The 23,828-nt window shown below is 45.8% G+C and overlaps 1 protein-coding gene across 1 annotated transcript in view; it reads right to left on the bottom strand.

Annotated features, from left to right (window-relative positions):
• Positions 1-456: 456 nt before the first annotated feature.
• Positions 457-23,828, bottom strand: part of samd11 (sterile alpha motif domain containing 11) — a 65,015-nt gene continuing 41,643 nt past the window's right edge. The window contains 8 exon segments of the mRNA XM_021320514.2: positions 457-2,784; positions 3,022-3,132; positions 4,551-4,684; positions 5,903-6,720; positions 6,865-6,943; positions 7,815-7,930; positions 15,750-15,903; positions 21,837-22,001. Coding sequence (XP_021176189.2) covers positions 2,500-2,784; positions 3,022-3,132; positions 4,551-4,684; positions 5,903-6,720; positions 6,865-6,943; positions 7,815-7,930; positions 15,750-15,903; positions 21,837-22,001 — 1,862 coding nt within the window. The 3' untranslated portion in view covers positions 457-2,499.

Here is a 23,828-nt window from a genome sequence, read left to right as displayed (position 1 = left end):
TCCTCTGCAGTAGATTTGAGCAAACTCTGAAGCTTCTGGCGCAGAAGCTCGCCTAAAGCGAAGGGAAGTCCCATCAGAGTTAACACAGCGTGGTGCTTTGAAGGAGGAAGGTAAGCGTGAGTGAGGCGCTGAGACTCTGTGTGTGTGTGTGTGTGTGTGTGTGTGTGTGTGTGTGTGTGTGTGTGTGTGTGAGGAGGGTCAGGTTTGCCCCCACAGGCAGGGAGGCCTTGGCCTGCGGCTGAACCTCACACTTCAACAGCTGGTGTTGACCTGAACTGTGCCCCCTCATGGGTCACCTCCCCCCCCTCTTCATCAGACACACACACCAGGAGACCACACACACCTCCTCCTTCCCCCTCTGCACAGTTTTTTTTTTTTTTTTTTTTTTTTTTTTTTACAGAAGAACCACAAACACCTGAGAAGAACAAGGCTTCAAACACACAAGAGACACCGGAGTAGTTTTTCTTTAGGATTTATTTCACCTGTGCGGTGAATAGAAAAATAGGATGAAAACAAAACTTCTGAAGGGAAATCTAGAGAACATTTTTATTAATTCATTGCTTTTTTTTTCCTTATAGTTAAAAAAAAATCCATAAGAAATTCAAAACATTTGCATTAAGAGCTTTGTGCCTTTTTTTTTCCCTGCAACCAAGAGAAAAGAAAGTAAAAGTATCTTTGGAATCCGTCTTAAGGGCTGATTTTAATACATATCATAATCTGCTTTATCCACTACATCAAAATGCTATAAATATTTTTGTCCTCATATTTATATGCTGGGTTAGCATTTGAAGCCTCTTTTTGTTTTTTTCTTTTATTTTTTTTTCTTTAAAGAAAATTATGAACATAAGTACCACCAAAGTTCAGCAAGTCACATTTTTCAGTAAAAGAATTCTTACTCGTGCAACTACTTTAAACAAAAAAAGTGAAAGTACCACCAGAATATTTTCATCTTAAGCGCAATTCTGTACAATTTTGCATGTTTGTCCTACTTTATAGTAGTCAACACAAGTGTACGACGACGTTGTAGACGCCCGCCGAGGCTTCTCCGTTTCTGACGAGTGTGGCTCTGCCTCAAACTTCCCGCTACAGGTGCATCAAAAATAAACTGGAGTATCGTCCGGAAATGTATAGGTTTATTACACATGGAGATGTATTTTTATTTTTGGCTTACAGCTAATGAAAACCCATCTTTTTTTTTATTTGAATATTGCATTAAAACCAATTAAAAACGAGTGTTAATAAAGAAATCACCACGGGGGGACCTGCTGGTGTTGGTCCCCCGTGTTTATTGAGTCCAAAGTTAGCATAGAGGTGTAGCGGAGCATTTCAGATCACCACATGCTTCCTTCTGCTGCTAACGAGCTTTATGGAGATCCTCATGATTTCACTTTCCAGCTGGTAACTTGCTACCAGAAGCTGGTTCAATGACCTGCACCCTATAGTGAACCTGTGTTGACAAGATGAAGATGAGAAACACACGATCCAACGAGACCTGAAGGCAGCTATCAAAGCTACCTGGGCTCCTTGAACGCCTCACCAGAACCTCAGGCATCCACGCCACGCTGCATTACTGCAGTAGTTCATGCAAAAGGAGGCCTGACCAAGTATTGAGTGCCTACACGCAACAGTACACGGACATACTTGTAGTAGACCCACATTTATGTATCAAGAAACCTTTTTTTTTTTTTGGACTTGGGTTTTCATTAGCTGAAAGCTACACTCCGAACCAACAGGACTAAACTCTTGAAGTAAGTCCACGCGGCATTTATTTAATCCACATGATTTTTTTTCAGTTCGGTTTCAGAATCGAATTACTGAAATAAAAGAACAATTCAATGATATTTTAAATTAACTGAGATGCATGAGGCCTCTCTATTTCTGACAGCTCAAACGGAGTCCACTGTACGACGCCCAAGTTTAGCATTTCCCCCCCCCCCCCTCCTGTGGGACCATTGATGCAAAAAGAAACGGACACACGGTGGTTTCCTGTTCCACACATCCGGTCATCTTTGGTATCAGGACAGTGGAATGCATAGTTGCAGGGATATATAGGAGGGAGCTCAGCACAGGTCTTAACTCCAGCCTCGGTGAAGACAGGGTGATGGTCAGGGAGGGAGGGAGGGAGACATGTTGCTTTTGATTCCTGAACTCTGCAGGGTAAAGCGCAGTCAGCGATGGATACTGGGGACACAAAAAGTGGGCGAGGAGAGGCGCGTTTCCGCTAGTGTCTGTCTGATTTGCTAGACTGTGGCGTCTTGTGGCAGGGCTCTGCTTCTGTTTCTTGGCAGCCTGTCTGTGACCAGCTGTCTCCCTTTTCCTCCTCTTTCTCCGCTCCTCTGTCACTTTGTATTCCTCCCTTCCAGCCCGGTTTCTTTGGGGTCTGCTAGTCTCCAAGCCACCGCAGACTCTGCCCACCGGTCCGTTTCCACAACCGTTTGAAATTTAAATGTCATCAACTTAGGCGAGCCTTGTCCCCCCCCCACCTCGGCATGTCCACTCCTACGAGGGGGTCTTAGCCTCGTATCTTCCCACCATCGCCGAGCCGGTGCCGTTTTCCTGTTTGGGAGACGAGCATCCTGCAGTGGGGCCGCTGTACGGAGAGGAGCTGCTGCTGGTGGAGGTGGGGCGGTGCGGCATGGACAGGGAGAGGGGCAGAGGCGCGTCGGATGCTGCGGTCAGGGGGTCCCGGTCCCGATCCGGGGGGCGGAGCACGGCGGAAGGTGGAAACGGGATCGCCAGAGGAAATCCTGTCATGTAGAAGAGCCTGCCGACACGGCGTGCCACCTGTGGAGATGAGGAGACACGTTTAGCTTCTTTGTCGTTGCTTTTTTTTACTTTATTGAAGAGAGAGAGAGAGGAGAAGAGAGGCTGCGGTTTGTGGGGCAGGCGAGTTCATGGAGGGGGGCCAACTATGCTATGCTATGCTAGCAGTTATCCTAAGGACAGAAACACACACACACACACTCGGCTCCACTCTAACGCCCTGAATCACACACTCGCAGGTGTGTGGCGTGTGTGTACCTGTGAGCGGATCTTGAGCGCAGGCCCCAGCTTTAGTCCCAGTGTGTTGAGCAGGTGCTCCTCAGTGAGCAGCGGCAATGTCTCCCCATCAATGGCGTGCTCCCGAAACACCTGGCAGAGACACAGCCGCTTCAGCCACAGCCCCGACAAACACACACACACACACTCACACACACTACGCAACACTAGCGCTACCACTAATCCTCAGTAGTTATACATTATGGACGGACCAGTAATGCAGAATGTGAGGACTGATGGCGTGAAAGCAACATGTTTTCTGTAGACTTATTGAATGGATGGTTATTTTGTCTGGAAAGGTCTGAGGGTCGATTTCACTATTTTCCAGTTTTTTCCAGTGTTTATTCCCTCTCACACATGTTTAAAGGTGTGCTTCCTTCTCCATTTCCATCTTTCTTTCTCTGCTTCTTCCCATGGTCCCTCATTTCTTTCTCCCTCGTGTTTTTGAGTTACCTGACTCCGCCAGATAGATTTGCTCCGCATATCCATCTGGAAACCTTCCGTTGAAGTAATTTTGGGAAGGGGTGAAAATACTGGTTAGCTGATTGGCCTATGTTGGTGATAGACGGGCCAAATAAACCAATCAGATTCCTCGTCGCTCTGTTACGAGCGACGACGAAAACACAACCACAAGCCAAGCTACTCTTGCTGCTGCAGGTAAAGGCTCGTTAGCTCAGCAGAGAAATACTCTGTAAATAAAACTTGCTCGATAGCCACGCTAACGCTAGTTTCATCGGCTGAACTCGCCATGTTCTTTAGACTGAACTGTCGCGCTTCTTGTTGCGTCACACCTCAACCCGCCTCAAAGCCAACGCTGATTGGACGTTCGTTTGGTGAACGGCTCCAAATTTTCTTTAACGGAGAGTAGCCAGACTGATCTGCGAGTGAAACCTTGAAAGCTCGCGAGATCAGGATGGTCTCACGAGGCTAGTTTTTGAGTTCTTCCTTCCTTCCTTTCTGTTTTGTCTTTTTCTCTTATGTTCTTCTTTTCAGTTTTTCCAGGACATTTAAATCATCACCACAGGAAAAAAAAAAAATAGACCATAATTTTATAGTGAAGTTTAATATTTTGGATTTGAAAATAAAAAGGACTGGAAATGCTGCAAAGTGTCCTTTTACAGGAAATGTGTGTAAAAAACCCTTGGACCTTTAGTCTGCCTTGATCGGTGGTCGGAAATTCAAAAAGCTGATGTTTTTTTTTTTTCAGCATTGAATGCTAAATGCTGGACCGGTGATGCTTATACACACATTTCATTCACACACACGTGGCACAAGCACTCTTGATCCCTCTCATTCACACACACGTTGCTGAGCTTGACCATTCACACGCCTGCCCACATTCACTGTAAACTTGAAAGCAAGCTGTGGTTTTGCTGTTTCTACCTCAACATAATGGCATCCATTGTGAGATACGACAACACCACGCGTACTGGATGTTACTCCACTTCTCTGGTTATTAAGCCTGCCCCTGGCCTCCATCTCCTCTCTGCTCCCTCGCCCTGTGCTCTCACCTGTGCATATTCGGCACATCCAGCCAGGCTGCTTATGAAGCCGCACACATCCTCCACGCTCCACTTGCTGACGTCCTCCGCAGGGTTTGACGTCGCAGAGTCCTCCCCGTCCATGAAAAGTCCTCCCAAAGAGCCTGGAGATAAAAAAAATAAAAAAATACAAAAATCAGCAGTCGGTAAAATTGGCGTCAATATATGCAGCGAGCGCACGGCTGCATCGTATGGCCAAATGAGTCATACTTAAGAGGTGGTGGGTTTAAAGAGGAAAGCCCAATAATGAGATGAACAGATGGAGTCGATGTGGGAGAAGATCAATCGATGCACGTGGATCGAAGGGGTCTGAGTGTTTTTAGTGATCGTTTTATTTGAGTAATGTTGGGAAATGCCAAACAGCAGAGCTTAGAGGAATAGCAGCAACATGTATACGGCAGCTGGTTACTGATAAGGTACAGAACCACTGAAAGTTGTCTTTATAATGTTCCTACAGTTGGCGGGAACTTTAACGAGTTTTAACGAGATGCCAGAGAAACAGCCACCTGTTGCCTTGGACTGCTGGTCAGCTGGCTGAAGGAAGGCTACTACACTTTCCATCACTTTATTTGTAGTCACAAAAACACAGACCGGCAACTAAAAGAGTGTCAAGCATCCGTATTACTGAAACACTGTTTGAAAACTGCCGTAGAGAAGCTAAGGGCTGCATGTCTTTTAAACAGCTGACATGCTACCTGAGCTGATGGCCTGACTAAATAACCCGCTAATATCAGCCTGTTTTGATCTCACTGGGGCAGAAAGTAAAAATAGGTGAACGTCTTTCTAAATTAGGAGGGTTTTCTGTCTATAAATTAAAATGAAAATATAATATTTCTTTCTATAACCATACGACTAACAATTACTAACTGGGACCAATCATAAAGTTTTTATCAGCTCATCTCAAAGGATGCAAATTTTGGTTTTCCTTTTTAAATCCTCTTATTTGTCATGCATGTTGTCATAATGTTGGGATTTAAAAGCTAGCTAGTTTATATCAAGTCACTGGATCTCCATCTCCTGGTCTTCAGCTGCCCATGCTGAAGCTCTCATGCTCAGACAAAGTCTAATAAATGGTGTAATTGGTGCTGCTGGTCCAGAAGGAGGCCAGTCTGTGTGTACTGACAACAAACTAACCCCACCCCCCACCCTCTGCTCTGCTCTGCTGCTGGGGGTGTGCATGAGGGTCATCCGGGGGTCAAAGGCAGGGCCCCTAACAAGTAGAGGTCGCCACACTGGAGACACGCACACATACAGTGATGCTAATGGGTTTCACATGTCACCTCTGAGCTCTGCGTGTGTCGGTGTGTGTCGGAGGCTCTCACCCGCGGGAAAGTAAGGGCTGGCGTAGGGAAATCCAAAGGGCAGCGTCTGGGCGTGAAGAGCAGGCAACGGCGGTATGAACCCTGGCGGCAGGTGATATTTGAGATCGGCCTTGCCAAGTCCCGGGGTGAAAAGGTTGCGACTAGGTGACTCGGTATCTGCTGCACTGGAAGCGCTCAGCCTCCCTGAGCTCCCTCCGGTCTCCTTGGCACTCTCACAGCCTGCCTTGCTGCCAGTCTCCTTGCCCCTGTTCCTCTCTCTGTCCCTGGGTTTACTGCTGGGCTTGGAGACGAGGCCCTCTCGCCTCTCCTCGCTCATCTCCGTCTCGCTGTCCGAGTCCTTCATCTCCTCGTCGTGCGCTTCCATGTCTCCTTCCCTTCCTCTGTCGACTCTTCCTCCTCTGTGATCCCCAGCGCGGAGCTCTGTCTGAGCTTCCCTGCGATTGGCCTTCCTGGATTCGGCATCTGGCCCAACAGTGGAGCTCTGCGCCTGCGTGTCTTTAGAAGTGGAGGACACCCCTGGTTGTTGCTGCTGCTGCTGCTGGTTGAGGGTAAGGAGGGGATTGGCGGCACCGTGGCGAAGCACCAGCATCGCATTTGAGCGGCGGGCCAGCTCCTCGCGTAGGGGGTGTCCCTCTGGGATATCGTGGAGACTCCGCAGGGCCGGGTGGTCAGGAGGCAGGCCGGGAGGAAGAGCTCCCAGAGGGTCTGAGCCGAGCATCCGCTGCTGCTGCTGCTGCTGCTGCTGGTGCTGGTGCTGCTGGTGCTGGTGGAGGTTCTCCAACTCCTTCTGTCTCAGCAGCTCTGCCGACATCTCAAGCCTGAGAAGTAAAACACACAGAGACTGTAGCCATAAAGTTGCTTTTGTTTTTATGCAATAAATCCAGCTCACAATAACTCTAGCTGCAGTAATACACTCGTTATTTATTAACATTATCAGCTTATTAATAAATGCAACAACCAACCTGGCCAGATTGTGCTTCCTTAAGAGCTCCTGTTGTCGAGCCAACATCTCAGCTTGAGCCGGCTGCAGGAAGCCATAACCTGGTGAGGAGACAAAACGTCACAAATGCAATTTCACATAAATTCACATCTCTGCTGAAATTTACATTGTGACCACTGACAGGTGACATGAATAACAGACTTTGTCCTCATCATGGCACCTGTTAGTGGTTGGGAGGCATAAGAGCAACCAAGGCCCTTTGAGAGCACTTGTGGGCAACAAAAATTGTAATTTTATTTTCATTCCTTTTTTAAAATCTGCTGTACAATAATAAACTAATCAAGGAATATTTCAACTTAACAAAATCATCTGACTTTTGTAGAAAAATCAATTGTAACTAAAAGTAGCTCTAAAACATAAAAGTGGCCTTGCTTGTTTGTCTTATAAATAGAAAGGTAAACAATTTTCTAAAGTTGGACTGCTTTTTTTTTCTTTTTCTATAATTCTTTGGTCTATTTGCTTCAAAAACAAAAGGATATGGGTCACATTCTTCAAAAACACTTGATTTAGACAAAATTTAATGAATAGGTGTGCACAATTCTGCTTTACTATGAATTTAAAAACAAAAACGCTGGGTTAATAAAAGATGGATATTTTGTGGCTATATTTTCTATATTAAATACATTTTACTTTGCAAGAGAAAATCTCACCTGAAAAAAAAAATTAAAAAGAGGTCTTTACACCATTTATGAATTGCAATTAGGGGCCGCAAGAATACATCAAAGGACTAGAAATGGCCCACGGGCCACAGCTTGGGGACTTTGACCCGTGGGCTTTGAATGGTTTCCTTTCGGAAATTGTAAATAGTCTGAATTAAATCTGCTGGTCTGGCATGGAGCCATATAAGGTTTGTTCTTACTGGAATAAAGTATTCCTGATTCTGAATATAAGCACATTCTGTTGAGCACTCACCGGGAGTCTGGCAAAGAGCCGAGGGCATGCCCAGGAAGGGAGGCCGCAGGTGAGGCCCTAAGGTGACATGAGGAGCGGTAGGAGGAGACAGGAGGGGTGGAGGATGGGACAGCTCTCTGTGGACACAAAGGAAAGTGAGACATAAGTTCATAAATTCATTTACTGAGCGGATTCTTCTTAAGAACAGCTCCACAAATAGAAAAGTGTCCTCGTTGCTGTTCTCAGAGACGGGGGAAGTGTATATTCACTCCCAAACCGATGTATGCGGTGTAGTTTTATCAGGGGCCCTCCAGAGGCCCCCACGTCGGTCCCGGCGCCTCATCAGTCTAGTCACGCCGCAGTAACCGCCGTCGGCCGTTGCTGTGCCCTGGACGGCAGTCTTTCCTTCCCCCCGCAGCCTCTGGCGCGCACACACATAATGAGGCCTGAACGCACAATGCCAGTGTGTCATGCTCCGACAGCTGGGGCGGCCCCCGCGTCTTGACCGGGGCCACGGGTTGAAGGACCTTCTAATTAACACTCATCCCTCTTCTCTCTCTCCCCCCCCCCCCTTTTTTTTTTTCCAACGGCCTCCGCTCTGTCCTCTCAACCCCACACCCCCCTGTCGCTCTCTGGGCTGCATTGAAAAGATGGAGCATCCTGTAACCTCTCACTCTGAAAAGGCCTCTCCATTACTGCCTCCGTCTTTTGTTCTCCTCGAGGGGGAAAGGTGCCTCTCACCTTTATCCCTCTCTTTCTGTCTTAACCATCTTTTTTTCTGTTCTTTACTCCCATCTCTATACTTCTGGATCCTAAGAAAATCTGAGTCTTGTTCACAGGTTTTTATCCACCCCCCCCCCCCCCTTTCACCTTTAAGTGTCTTACAGCTCAAACCCTTCATCCTGTCTGTTTATTCTGCCTATTTCACTTTCTCCTCCTTACTTTTTCACTTATTTTTCCTCCTTACTCGCTTCCTTTTCACCCTCAGCTAAGGGGCAAGTTTTTAAGGGACAAAGCACACACCGCTTGAACTGTTTGCAAGTTTTGTCTTGTTACAACCAGAGACCTTCGTATATTTTAATTTGTATTTCACATGATACACTGCAAAAACGGAACTACAAATAAGTAAAATGTTCCTAAAATTTGTGTAATTGTCCTTGATTTGAGCAGGTAAATAAGATGATTTGCCAATGGAATAAGAATTTTGCACTTAAAATGGGAACAATTCATCAATTCAAGTGCAGGATGTCTAATTTTCTTATTTTAGGGGTCAAAATACTCATTCCATTGGCAGATAATCTTCTTTACCTGCTCAAATCAAGGATAAATATACTAACTTTAAGAACATTTTACTTATTTTTAGATCCGTTTTTGCAGTGTAGACCAACACAAAGTAACGTGACATCATAAAGTTAGAAGGAAAACAAACGCTAAATGGTTTAACACTTTCTTTTTTTTGTTTTTGCATTTAAATGAAAGAACAAACAGCATCATACAGACCAAGAAACACAGCTGGCAGGGCAGGGAAGAAAGTTGTGGGGAAGTTTTAAAGCAGGGTTAGGTTATAAAAACTTCCAACATCACTCTGAACTCTGTTCGATCTATCATCTGAAATCAGACAGAGGATAACACAACTACAAACAAGCCAAAATATGACCATCCACCTATACGGTCAGGCCAGAAAAGGAGAGTAGTCGTTAGTAAAGCAGCCAAGAGAGCCGTGGTTGAGAGTGGAGGAGCCGCACAGATCCAGACTGGGTCGGAGAATCTTTTGATTGTCGGCAATTATTAGTCGGAAACTCTCCAAATCTGGACTTTATGGAAGACTTGGAGGAACAAAGTCGGAAAGAAAGCCACAGGAAGGCCCATTCAAGGTTAGCCACAAGTCCTTTAGCACACATGTGGAAGCAGGTGCTCTGGTCAGAAGAGATTTAGAATTTTGGCAAAACAAGTGTAGAGGAAAATTAGCATAGCACATAATAGCAAATTTCTTTTCAGCAGGAAAAGAAAAATTGCACAGAGTTGATGGGAAGATGGATAGAGCTATACACAATCTTTGAAGTAAACCTGCTGCAGAAGACTTAAAACTGGGCTGCAGAGTCACTTTGCAAGTTCATGACTGGCCCAGTCAGTCAAGATCTGAATCTGTGGCAAGTTGGCAACACATGAACATTGATCTTCCAAACTGATGGAGTTTGTTTTTTTGGCAAGAAAATGGAGAAAATCTACTGTCTCTAGATGAGCAATGCTGGAGGATAAGCATTGCAAAAGACTGGGAGCCGTAACTGCGGAGAAAGGTGGTTCTGCCATGGATTGACCATAAATGCATGCCAGACGTTTGAGATTTTCTGAAAGATCTATAATTTTCCTTTAACTTCACAATGAAGCACCACTGTGTATTCATCTATCACACAACAACCCAACTAAATACACGGAAAATTTTCAATTTTAAAGCTATGAAAGTGCAAAAAGTTCAAGGGGCATGCCTATTCTTGCTAGCCACTGTAGGAAGCTGTCAGAGGAGTGAGGGACAAGCACCTTGACCCAATGAAGATGTCAAGAGTGGAAGATGAAGCTCTTAAACAGCCACCTCCACGGCTCTCCTTGGGCTCATTTTTCCAGCTACATATAACCACTTTTCTTCCTCGCTCCTCTCTGCCACCATCGCACCAATCAGCGCTCAACTGTGTGTGACTTGCCGCTCAACAAAAGCGTACATGGGAAACAAGCCGAGCGAAACAACAAAGTCAAAACCAACATCGGGACGCACGAAACCTCACATATTGTTTCGAGACTGCGTTCAAATTAGCCAGCGCCTGCCTGTCTCCCTCCTCTAAACGGCAGGAGTGTGAGGACACAAGCTGGAGAGAAGACGGCAGATGAGTTAGAGGGGGAGACGGTTAGCTCTGTGTGTGTGTGTATGCGTGTGTATGCATCGATTGCCGCTGAAATGCTAATACTAATCGTATAACCGTTCTCTCCGGCGGTGCCTCGCACTCCAGTGGCAGCTCCAATTAATCTTGGGTGAAGTCTGTGGCGCGTGACCCTGGAGCCTCTAGCCAGGACCCCGTTAGCCGCCGCTTATGTAATTACACCGCCCAGTGTGTAATCACCTGGCCTAATCCCTCAGGGCCAGCAATTAGCCCTGCAACGCGCTCTTCCACCGGGCCACGCCGCCGCGTCCGCAAAGCTCCCATCCACCCCCACCGTGGCTCCCGCATGCCAGACTCTCATCACAACCCCCCTTTCTTTCTGATATTCCCTCCTTCTTCCCTCTATTTGCGCCGCCTTGCCTAGCGTTCGCCCGCAGATGAATAACGGTCAATTAAAGCTGCATGACTGGGGCTGCCAGGCGTCTGCGCCACCATAATTAGGCCTAATCACGGGGAGGAAAAAAAGAGGGAGCGGAGAGAAAGAGTGCGTCTGACACTCCCCTCCTCTCCTTCCCTCCATCTCTCCCTCTCTTCCTCCTTTTATAGGAGGCAATTTTGAGGAAGGAGTGGCAGACATTAGGCGAATGCGTGTGTGTTGGGTGCATGATGCACACATGTTTGCGCGCACTTATTTATCTGAGTCTGTGGTTTTCTTTTAGTACTCTCTGTGCATTTTGCTGGCAAACCACTGACATGCTATAAAAAGATGAGGGGAAAAAAAACATTCACCTAGTTGTTTTTCTGCAAACGGCTGAAAAGGAGCGGAGACGCAGACGGAGGATGCACAGAGGTGGACTCATCGCCACGCAGAAGTCTGTCTTGGTGGATTTTGTGCGTTTGTCCCCGCACAGAGGCCGCGGGCTCACAGGGAATTCACTGGTGTGTGCCGGCGACCTGTCAGAACGGCGGCAGCACAGGCCCCCGTGTGTGTGTGTGTGTGTGTGTGTGTGTGTGTGTGTGTGTGTGTGTGTGTGTGTGTGTGTGTGTATGTGTGTGTGTGTGTGTGTGTGTGTGTGTGTGTATGAAGGGCTGCCCTTAATGACTGAAGCGTGGGGGGATTAGGAGCGCCGCGCGGCCGCCTTCGGCTCCCTCTCCGCAGGAACACATTTACACAGGAAGCTCATTAAAATGGATGAGGCTCCCTCCACGCTTGCTCTCTCTCCCTCCCGCTATCTCCGTCTCTCCCTGCATCCCCCCCTCCCCCTCCCCACCCCCACCCCCTTCCTCCCCTTATCTCACACTCTCTCGATTTCCTTACTCTCTATTTTGGTTCATCTCTCTCCGTCACCTCGCCGTCTCTTTTTGCTTCACCCCCGTTCTCAGCTCCCGTGTTTTCTACTTCCTCCGTCTCCCTTTGCTTTTCTCCATCCCTCCCCTGTTTGCTTTGCACGTTCCGCGAGCCTAGTGCCATTTAAGGCCAGACAAATGGAGCGCCAGGCTCTAAGCCTATCGAGCAGCCCTAATGATTTGTTTTTAACAATGGGCCCTAATGGGCCCCAGATAATCAATGATGAGGGGTCGATGGAAAGGTGAGCTGCGGAGAGAGTTAGAGGGGAGAAAGCTTCCATCTCTCGCTCACTTGTTTTCATTTTGGCTGCTGTTTTTTGTTTCACTTTAACTGAGCAATTATATTCATTCATAATTTGTTCTTTACTTTAGCCTCATGGAACCTCCACCACTTCTTCCACAGGTTATTTCATGGACAGCTGGTACGGCTTGGTACACCAAAACTACTCAGGAGTATGCAGACTTTAAAGTAGCGTTCTGCTTCTTAATGTCTGGCATCCAATATACTGGCACTCATATGAATCAGACCGAAGAAGCTTTTCTCTACATTTTGGAGCTGGTCTTCAGGGATGCAGTTGGGGAGAACATTTCTTTATAGACCCCACAGAGGGGCATTGTCATGTTAAAACATGAGGGGGGGGGTTCCCTGGACTATCCATACAATGGTGAATGCACACTACTGCTCAGAGAATATGTTATGCTGTGTCATTTAGATTTTCTTCAAGAGGATGAAAAAGGCATGGTCCAAAACTTTCTACAGGCTCAACGTACCACCAGAGGAGCCTGGTCAACGAAGCCGGGGAGATTTGTTCCTTATTTAATAGAGATTAAAATAGCCTGATATATTGTTGCTGAATTTCACTACTTTTTTTTTCCACAGAAAGAAATCTGGTAGCAGCACCTCCAAGTACCAGAACAAAAAGGTGTAACAGAGAACTTCCTTTGGCTATGCACCATGGATGCCATTACTCTACGCACCTATATCGATTTATTGCACAATTTTTAATGTAAATCTATAAAAGTACAAGTCTAAAATGATGATCTGTGGGACGATATCCTCCCGTACAAATGTAAAACGTGCCTGGTGGCGATGCATCTGTCCAGGCTCCACGTCTCTAGAACCGTCCCGGTGATTTGTTTGTCAGTCCAGCTTCACTGATGCAACCGTCAGCTGGTGGCTTGTAGCAGCCGCCATGTACATCAAGGCTCACAGAGAAAAGTTACTTGGACCGGGTTATGAAACAGTACACAGATCTGGGCTTGGTTGTTAGCATGCTTGGTCTGGACTGTGGACCAAAGATGGGCGCCTCTCCGTACCGGATCAATAAACAAACAGCTCCGCTAGCAAAGTGAGTAATTTAAGTGCTGTGAGGCTAACTGTTGTTTTCTGGTTATATCTCACGTTCCAACCTTAGGCAACCACTAGGCGTCGCACTACAGAGGCTGGATCACAGCAAACAAACCAAACTTGAAATCCTACTTCTTTAGCTAACAATATTTTAGTATGTTATGGATGAGGTCATCTTTAAATTCAGCGTTCGTTTGGTTTTATGCCCTTAAACTCGCACCTGTAGCCCTAAACCGTAGCGTATCCGCTTAATTTTCATAAATGATAGTGAAAATACGCAGTAATACAAACGCTCAAATCTCGCAAATAATTCATTTGTAAATCATTGTCCGAAGACCTTATGATTTATGTTAGTTCTTTTTCCCATTTGGGAGAAAACAAAGGACCTATGAGCAACCTCCTACTCCTAAATAATAGCACAGGAATCATAAAACCACCTTTCATTACAGCAGGCCATGAGTGGATTATAGGAAATTACTTTAAATCCTTGTCAAAGTGGTGTGATGCGAATTGACAGATGGCTGGAGATGGTCCTCTCCAAGCCGGGTGTGAAATGACCAGCAGCCAAAAGCAATCTAAATAAGTTGACTGAACACAAGAAGACAAAGTGGAGTAGATCCAGCAATTACTTAGATACGTGTTACTTCCTTTAAAGAAACTATCCATCGGTGTAAGTTTTCTTTACCAAAAGAAAATAAAGTAAATGACATACAGTATGGATTTGTAATGCAGGGTTTCTTAAAATAAAATAAAAAAAAAACACTAATTTTGCTTCATGCATATTTAGGTTGATGACATCACAGGAAGCAGAAGAATCGAGCAGCAGCAGAGCCCAAATGTTTTGCTGTAGCCGCCTTTAAAGGAGGAATTTTATTAAAAACATGCAAATAAGGAGTAGAAAAAAGAAGATAATACAAATAAACAGACATTTTTCCCTTTTTGTGATGTCATCAGGGGCATGTTTGCATAAAATCATGTTTTTCAAAAGGTAGGCTTTTTTCTTGTGTAAAAGGTTTTTACAACTGCATAGCAAATAAAGAGAAAAACTGATTATGACACGTCTTGTTGGTGATAAACTTAAATACCTAATCTAAAAAGAGTTCGATTTTACAAGAAAGTCTTCCTAGTTACAGCGAACTGAAGTTTAGAATAAGTATTGAACCTTAACAATAACGGGTCAGCTGAAGTGAAAAGCCTTAAGACGCCAGTTTAGCTCCGTCTTTGTCCTCCCATCAAATGGTCAGTGAGAAGATGATCACATATAGGGAGAACACCCAGCTGAGGTGTTCTTCAACGTGTTCCTCCTTCATCAATCTTTTTTTTTTAATTTACTCCGAAGCACGTATTAAGAGGGATGGGGTTAAAGAGAGCTCACAGGGAGATGTGAGGATGGATTTGGACAGTAATGGATGGATGTACGGTGAGGTCTGGTTAACTCTCCCCAGTCCTGTGTGGCTAATTACTCAGTGTTCTGTCAGAGAACGGGCGCAGCTCGCCGGCTACGTTCACACTGCGCCACTGGCCTCTCACCCTCACGCACACACACACACACACACACACACACACACACACACACACAAATTAGTAGACATATTCACACAAACAAACCCAGAGTTAGCACGCACAGATGAGCACGCATGGAGAGCGCCAGCTCGAAAAATGGAACAAACAAACACACACACACACACACACACACACACACACACACACACACACACACACACACACACACTAAGCTCCCCCTCCTCAGTCTAACACACAGAAATTTATACACCCCCACTGTCTCCCAGAGCTGCACCACACAGCGCCTGGCCGATCTGCTTCCTGCTTATTTCCCCCTCCTACCCCTCACCAATCTTTCTCTCTGCCTCTCACACAGACACACTAGCACACACTAAGACACACACACACACACACACACACACACACCCCCTGCTGCCGCACCGCCGGCCCATTATCGATCCCCCGCCTCTCCCGCGCCACATAAATAATCGACAAGCAATTACCCGCCCACTCCCGCTGCCCCTGGCTTTGTTTGGGAGGCGTAGGGGCCAACGCTGGGTGGTGGTGGGGAGAAGAGGGAGGAAGAGCAGGCGTGCAACTCCACAGCGGTATAGCCGAGATGTTACTGGAGCCTTAGTTTAGACATATATATATATGGAAACCGGGCAGAGTGAAAAAAAAAAAAAAAGCCCAACGTGAGATTAGACCTTTCTTGAAAAGCAAGACGGAATAAAAAAAGAAAACTGCAAGTAAACCGGCGAGTAATCAACCCTTCCACGCTGTCCATTTGTGGAGGAGGTGGCTTTTGTCTACGTAATCTTTTGTACCATAGATTTCTGGGGCTGGTAAACTGCTGCAGGTCTCTCTGATATAGCGTGTTTTTACCTGTCGGTGTAATGCGAGTCCCGGTGCTGCGGCAGACCCTGCTTACGTCTCTGGCTGGACGACGAAGAGCTGCCCGCTGAGGGCAGGTGGGCCTCCAAGGCTGCAGGATTCCTGACGGCTGCAGCCAGCGCCTCCTGACGAGCCCGCAGGATGTCTGCGGAGACAGGGCGAGCACAGAGATCAGTAAATACGGTCGACGAGACACAAATCGGGATGGATTCACAGGCTGCGACTGTACAGACTTAAATGTGGAATATTTCAAGTATATGAGCAACACCTAACCAACTCCTCGTTGTCAAGCTGTGCCTTGTTATTATGTTTCGTGAGAGATTGAAGGGCAACGACGGCACGGCGATTGTTGAAAAGAACATTTGTAAAAACTCTACAATCCAACGTAATGTTAAATGTCCTTCCTTTAATTCACATTTACAGGACAAAGATTTTAGGTATATATGAGAATATACAGTGTATACTGCTGCTCTGCGAATGACAAAGCCTATGAAGACACGGCTGTGATCATTTTTGGTAGAGATGCACGGAAATCATCTGGTGACTGGAACTGGCTGATTTTCAGCTTGATCGGCTCTGACTGGAAACTGGCAAGTCCTAAACTTAAAAAGACCGTATTTATTTCCAGTCAGTGAACACATCATACAACACTTTTTGGTGTGGAAGTTGTTACTGAGTAAAGAAGACTCAAAGTTAGCCCAAAGTTAGCCATTTTCAGTGTTGAGGTTTCGTTCAGTCTACAAGAGATCGAAAGAGAACAAGACTTTCATCAGATATCAGGAAGGCTCAACAGAGCACAGCAAAGTTTCTCTGTTTTATGGTTTTGAACCGTCAACCTCAGTGATAGCATATGGCAGCATACATTCACTGAGTGACGTACACAGAGACAGCTGTTTTAAATGCTAATGACGCTAACCCTGTTAGTCACCATTAAAAAATGCTAATGGTATACATTTAAAATAGTTTTAAAATAGAAAGAAATGTGCGAATAGTGCTTTACAACCACTGCTTCCCTGCACACACACAGTGTGACAGCGCCTCTGGTCCTATTCTAAATAAATGATGGCCAACGCAGCAGTAAGGCTGAAAAATCTATTTCATCCGCTGCACTTGTATCTCCTTATATTCCGTTTTTTTTTTTTTAATTGGCATTAGCTCAAAAGTGGTATCGGCAGATTAAAACTACAAAACCCGGAGATCAGAAACGGGCCACGAAATTCAGCTTCTGTTTTGAACAAATGACCAAAACACAGCTTCACACAACAAGCGCCCAGTGTTTTTTTTATTTTTTTATTCCTCCCCACCCCTGCCGCTGCCATCATCAAGCCCCCCTTTCCGTCGCCGCCCTCCCTCCACCTCCACCTCCTGCCCTCAAATGCTCGCCTCATTCCACCTCTTCGTTCCCTTGGCCTCCCTTTCTCCCTTGCAGGAGGAGAGGACTCATCATTATCAGCCAGGCCAGGCCACACCAGGAGACATGGCTTCTAATGAGAGAAAAATCCATCCGGCTCTTTCTCTCCTCCCTCTCGCTCCCTGCCTCAATCTATCCACTCCCCCACCCCCCCACCCTCCTCCCAAACCCACACACACACACACACACACACACATACACACCCCTCCGACCCTCCACCACCCTTTTTTTAATTAGACAGATCCCTCGGGAGCTAGGGGCCATTTCCGCCGCCGGTACGGGTGTGATGTGTGTTTTTGTGTGTCTGCGTGATTTAGGTGCCTGCTAGTGTGTGCCCGACCGTGTGTTTTTGTGTGTGCGTGTGTGTACTGAAGCAGCTGAGTGGGCGCCGGCGTGGTGGTGAGGCGGGGGGGTGAAGCGACAGATATTAATGCGGCCTAGCTCCGGTGTATCGATCTGTTTGCTGCGCCGGGCCACAGGGGACTCGGCTGGCGGCAGACGAGAGTGTGTGGGTGTGTGTGTGAGTGTGTGTGTGTGTGTTTGTGGGGGGGAGGAGGAGTGCCGGGGTAGAGGTGGGTTGAGAAAGATAAGAGAAGGATGAGAGGGAAGTGAAGCCCCAGAGCGCACGCACACACACACACACAACCACACTGCCAGGCTTTTGTGCACTTGTGACGGGGAGGAACAGGTGACCTCTGAGTTTTCTGTGGTCACAATCCCATCTCACCAATTATTTTGCATGGCTGGCTCTGTTAAAGGGATGCTTTAGCAATTTTTTTTTTTTATTATGGGACCTTTACAGCGTCAGCCAAGCAACTGATTTAAGAAGAATCAATGCTGCACACCCAAAAGCATCCGGACCACATCCCGTCTACTGCTCATAAACGTTGGGCTTTAGACGCTGAAAGTATTAACATGCAGCTTTAAGTCCTAAACTCACAGCCAGTTTGGAACAACAAGTGAAGTAGAAAACATGTATCTTTAATCATTTCCTTAGTACACACAGTACTGAGCGACAACAAAAAATTGTTTAACTGATTTCTGTGCTATTTTCTTTTAATTTAATTAAATATTACATGGTAATCATTCTAAAGCATCCGAGCTGCCGGTGCTGAATGGTAACAGGTGTTATAGATATGTAAGTTGTAATGAGACAGGAGACAGAACAAAAAACAGAAGCTATTGTGCAAGATTACTTTCTATTGGACTGTGCATTATTTCTAAAAAAAAAAAAAAAAAAAAAGGGAGATCTTGAAGAACTAATTAGAAAGGAACCACCACCGCACCTGCATAAAATACTGATTTGCAAAAGTGATATCAGTGATCATTTGTGTCAAAGCCACACATTTAAAACCCATAAAAGCTGTTAAATTCTCCAACTTCTCCTATTATTACCATCTATATTTATCCCGAGGATCCTTGTAAAACACCACTGACGCACCAAGTCCATATTTTTGCCCTCTCTGCCTTTATTTCTCTTATTTGAACAGAGAGTAGCAGGGTCACCCGGGGCTCTGCCCTTCTGTGAGACTGTGTGTTTGTGTCCACAGAGTGGGCACTTAGATCTCTAATTTTTATACTAAAACTCCTGTCTCGTGTTGCAGCTGCTGGAACACAGGACGAGTGTCCCTCTTATTGCAAATTAAAGTCCTAATTGAGAACACACAAACACTCACAGGCCTCTTCCTTTGCATTAACTTTTTTTTGGAAAACAGTCCCACTTTTTGTGCCATTCCATTTTTCTTCGCCACAATCATCCCTGAAGTTGTTCGTAAATCCCCTCAGTTAAGCTGGGTTTTCTTCAGCGCGGGAATGGAGGCGAATGCCGTTCCGCAGCAGCTTGGCTGGAGACTGCTGATGAATTTCATGGATTGGCAGGTCCACAAAAGCCAACATTCATCCGCTAAAACACTGCATGCACCAGAAAATTAAGCATCTTTCCACGAGGAGGGCATTCTGCCAGTCCTCTAAGCCCGAGCAGCTGTCAGGACGGGGAGAATCTGCAACGCTAAACGTCTTTGTCCTTTGACCAATCGCACGCCCGGGCTTCTCTACTTTTTTTTTTAGGATAATGCTAAAGGTGCTCCGTGTTTTGAGTCAGGCCGAACCGCAGGAAACAAAACATCCTACCCCTCCTCTCGCTTTCATCTGGATCTCTTCCCCCACCTCTCATTTTACTTTCCCTCTCCCTCATCCTTCTTTCATCATGTGAAGAGGGAGGGAAAGCCCTCCTGGCCATTTCTACAACCCAGCCACCCCCCCCTACTCTTTTTTTTTTTTGCCCATCAGGTCCAAAGGGAGCTTCTCAAACAACACCTTGCACCTACACACATAGACAACCAGACACATGCACGCACAGAGATCCTCTTCACCCCCGCCTCTTTCGCGCGCACACACACTTTCATTTTCTGTGCCCTACACTTCAAACACATGAAAGGATGCTCTGCGGGGACCAAGGCTAAAGGGAGAGTTGGCGGTAAGGAAAAGGAGGAGGCGGGGAGGAGGGGTGCAGGCGCAAGCTTGAGAGGGAGATGTATAGGAGACATGAGGGGCCCAAGGGAAGTAGAGAGGAAGGGGTCATGGGGGACTTATTTGAGACCAGGTCAATGTCAAGGGGGTCTCGCTGGGGAGATGCGTGTGAGCCCCTTGAGAGACAAACATCCATCTCCCCCTGTCCCATCTTCTGTGTCCAACCGTGTCAGTTTCTTATCAAGCTCCACCTGGCAATTAGAAAAGCGGTAGTCTAATAACATGTCTTGTAAATGAAGTAATAAACTGTCCTCAGATATCTGGAGGAAGCTGCCCAGTGCGCTGCCCAGGGCGGCTCCAGGATCAGACGGGAGGCGAGCACACGGACTGCATGTCAGAAAAATTAACCAGGAACTTATCTTCAAGCTCGTGAAAACACAGTTACCTTGTGGAAATATTCCTCATTTTTTGTCCCGTCAAAACTACAAATTTCAGCGTGTTTTATTAGCATTTTAGGCGACAAGCTCAACCTGGTGCCAAATCGTAAAGTGGAAGGAAAACAGTTGAAGGCTGTCAAACTTTTTTTTTTACAGATAGAAATCTGAAAACAGCTCATGGCTTGAATTAATAATCCACCCCTTTAGTCGATACTTTGTAGAACTACCTTGCACTAATGGTCTCCTATTAAATTCAATAAAATTTTATTTATATAGCGCCAAATCATGAAACATGTCATCTCAAGTCACTTTACAAAGTCAAGTTCAATCATATTATACAGATTGGGTCAGCTTATACAGATTGGTCAAACAATTCCTACTAATCTGTGAGTTCTTCACAGAACAGCTGGATTAATACAGAGATTAAGTTGCCCTCAGGAGGACTTGATTTACTAATTAAATGACTTTTGAACAGATTGCAGTGGATTTTATTTGGGGGTGTCATACAAATACTTTTTGCCACAACATTTGTATTTTTCTTTTGAACAATTTTAAAAGCTTTGTATCTTTTCCATTTCTCTTTTAAATTTTTCCACTATCGCATAACATCCCTATGAAATTAAAGTCAGTGGTTTTAAACTGACAAAATCTCAAAAGTTTAAGGGGGAGTTAATACTTTTGCAAGACCCTGCATCCAGATTTTTAAAAAGCGCAATACATGTTTGTAAAGGCCTGTATAGAAACTATCTGTACCTCTGGAATATGAAGGCGAATGAAGGGCAGCACCAGAGAGCCTGGATAAAAACTATCAAGCTTCTGGGAAAGGAAGCCAGCGATTAGACCAAGCCATAAAACCCTCATAATGTGACGCGTTCTGCCTGTAAATCCTCCACGACACAGAGAAAAAAAGGCAATTAAAGCATTTACAGGCCTTCCCCTCTAGATCTGCAGCCAGTAATTAAAAATCATTACTAATCAAATAAAAATTAAAGTAGATCAACAACAATTTGACCGAGTGGATTAATGCTGCAGAAAGCGAGTTCTGACGGCGGGGTTTTTACATAAACTCAAGGAAAACATTGACACGTATCGAGAGAAAAGTTCAAATCCAAACAAGCAAACTTTTTTTTTTTTTTTCTTCCAATCAAACAACCAATTTTGATGCCTATACCAATCTGTCTGTAGACACAGCTAACATGCTCTTAGTTTCCTGGTTGTTGGGAGATTTAAGAGTCATCAGCTGGCAGCCAATCAGAGTTCCCCGGCCCAGTCTTGGCACTGGTGCATGTGAGGGCTTGTGAGTGTTGTTAACAGCAGAGAGTCAGGGTGGTCAGGAATCACCCAGAGTGACACTTTGACGCTGGGTGGGCAAGTCCCGCAAATAGAAATGTCAGCCGTCTCCGAGTCCTGGGTTTTTACCGAGGCAGCAGAGTGGCAGAGCACACCGCAGGACTCTGAACGCAGCGCTGCACACTGGGGTTAAAGAGCTGCACTGCACCTCAGTGGATTTGTCACAACTAATGGAAGAAGGCTTTTTTTTTAAAGTCATCCAAGACTAAACTTTTACAGAGGCTCAATTCAGTTTCAGGTTTCACCATAATAAAGAAAACTAGACTAAAAGTGACACTTCTAGCCGCTCCTAGAAAACGCCAGCGAAAAAGTGAACAGTGCACGGCGGCATCTGGGGTGTTGGACATGTTGGTAAGGATGACGACGACCGCAGAGTCCACAGCAAAACAAAAACCCAGTGTGAAGACTGACCGTGGCCCGGCAGGCCCATGCTGCTCGCCAGCTGGTAGAGGCGTTGCTGCTGCTCCTCAAAGGATCCCTGCTCGCTGAGTGCTGACATCATGCGCCTGTAATGCTCCACGGGGCTCATGTGGCCGTGGCTGCCGCCTGCCTCCACCACGGGACTCTGGGAGTTCTCTGAAAACAGGCGAGCGAGACAGTCCGTGTCATCAGAAAACACATGCAGGAGTAAGGAACCAGGACACAACACCCTAATTAGCTTGTTACTAGAGCAGCATCTCATAGATCATGATTCTGACGGACACTGAATGGCGATTACAAGTAAATGACCTTAAATAACCACCAGTGATCGTTGTTGATTTGTTGTGGGTTATCAAACACATCTGAGGACAGTTTAAATTTGCACCCAATCATGGTAACTAACTCATAACTCACCTAAAACTATTAAGAAAATGCTCTTCAATTTAATTATTTCACTGCTTATCAGCCAACAACTTACTGAGACCTAAGCTTCCGCTAAATCAAAGTGAAAAAACAGATTTTGACCTATTATTTGGGATAAGACCTCCTGTCCAAATCAAGGTTCATCCACAATATATGTTATGAAACTCAAAGTTGAGTTTTTGGACCCAACTTTGTAGATTTTTTTGGACAATTTTTTAACTTTTCAAACGTTTCTTGTTAAGGAAAAGTGTTGCAGTCTTCCTTCAGCAGCAACATGTGTGGGAGGGGCCTAACTATATGCTAAATTGACTTACATAGAACTGATTTGAACCTATTAATATACCAGTACCTTAATACCTGTAGTTCTTTTATTGGGGGGGGGGGGGGGGGGGGGCTCGTGTAAAGATGCATTTTATTGACACAGTAAAACTTGGGCTATTTGCAAAGGTCTGGATCAAGGAGAAAGTAGAAAATGAACAGGAAACAATGTTTTCAGGTCTAACACGTTGTACTTTGGACATTTATATTACGACTGAAGCCTCCTTCAGAAGTTTCTACACATTTTTCTCGCCTGACATGAAGTTATATACACAGAGCGATAAACTGATAATAGTCTGAGACTGACAACGTGATGAACTCCTGATTTCTCTGACACGAAGCCGTGAACTCTGCATACCCACGGTGCAACACTGGATTTTAATTGTAAACGAGGGAAATACAAATAAACCATACGAATAAAATCTATGCGAATGCATCAAAGTGGTGCAGTGTAAATGATTTTGTCTATGATATCCACAGAGCTGTCAGCCCTCACGGTTAATCTCTCTCTCTCTCTCGCTCACTCTCTGACCTCCCTCCTCCCCCTTTCTGTCAATAGTAACGTGATCTAAGGCGAAGGTGGTGGGGGGGATACAAGGGAAGGTGGTTCAGGAGTTAGAAGAAGGAGATAGAAGATGAGGCGGAGGAGGGAGAAGCAGAGGGAAAGCTGGGGTTATTTTTACCACCCTCCTCCTTATTGAAACCTGAGTCTGGCCCCGGGCAGGCGAGCAGGAGTGGCGCTGAGGAGCGGAGGTGGAGGTGCTGAGGGCAGGAAGCAAAAACACGCAAGCAACTCTGTCTCCGCCGCCGAGCTCCCGCTAATCCACCCAAGGTCCTAAAGTGTGTGTGTTTGCATGCACGCGTGTGTGCGACTAGTCTGTGCCTGTCTAAAGTTTTCCTTCTCTCTAAACACAGCGGTGGGTGCCGACTTTGCAGCTGAAAGGAAAACAGACATCATTTACGCAGCGGCATGGCTCCATCCACACGCTACTCTCTCTCTCTCTCTCTCTCTGAAACTCTCCTCCAGTCTATTTCTTCACCTGCATTAGTCATTAAAAGATAGCGTCTGTCGCCAGACCTCAGGGCATGTAGATGTAAGGGCAAATCTAACTCATAAACAGGTGTCGAATAAGGCTTTGGGTGTGGACAGAGCTAAAAGGTTAAGACACAACACCAGCATCATTTTTTTTAAAGGCCTGGATGCAGCAGGCTGCACACGCATAGAAACTAAGCCTGCTCTAT

The sequence above is a fragment of the Fundulus heteroclitus genome, chromosome 1 (assembly GCF_011125445.2).
Source record: "Fundulus heteroclitus isolate FHET01 chromosome 1, MU-UCD_Fhet_4.1, whole genome shotgun sequence".
Lineage (NCBI taxonomy): Eukaryota > Metazoa > Chordata > Actinopteri > Cyprinodontiformes > Fundulidae > Fundulus > Fundulus heteroclitus.
This window is presented reverse-complemented; position numbering and strand designations above follow the sequence as displayed.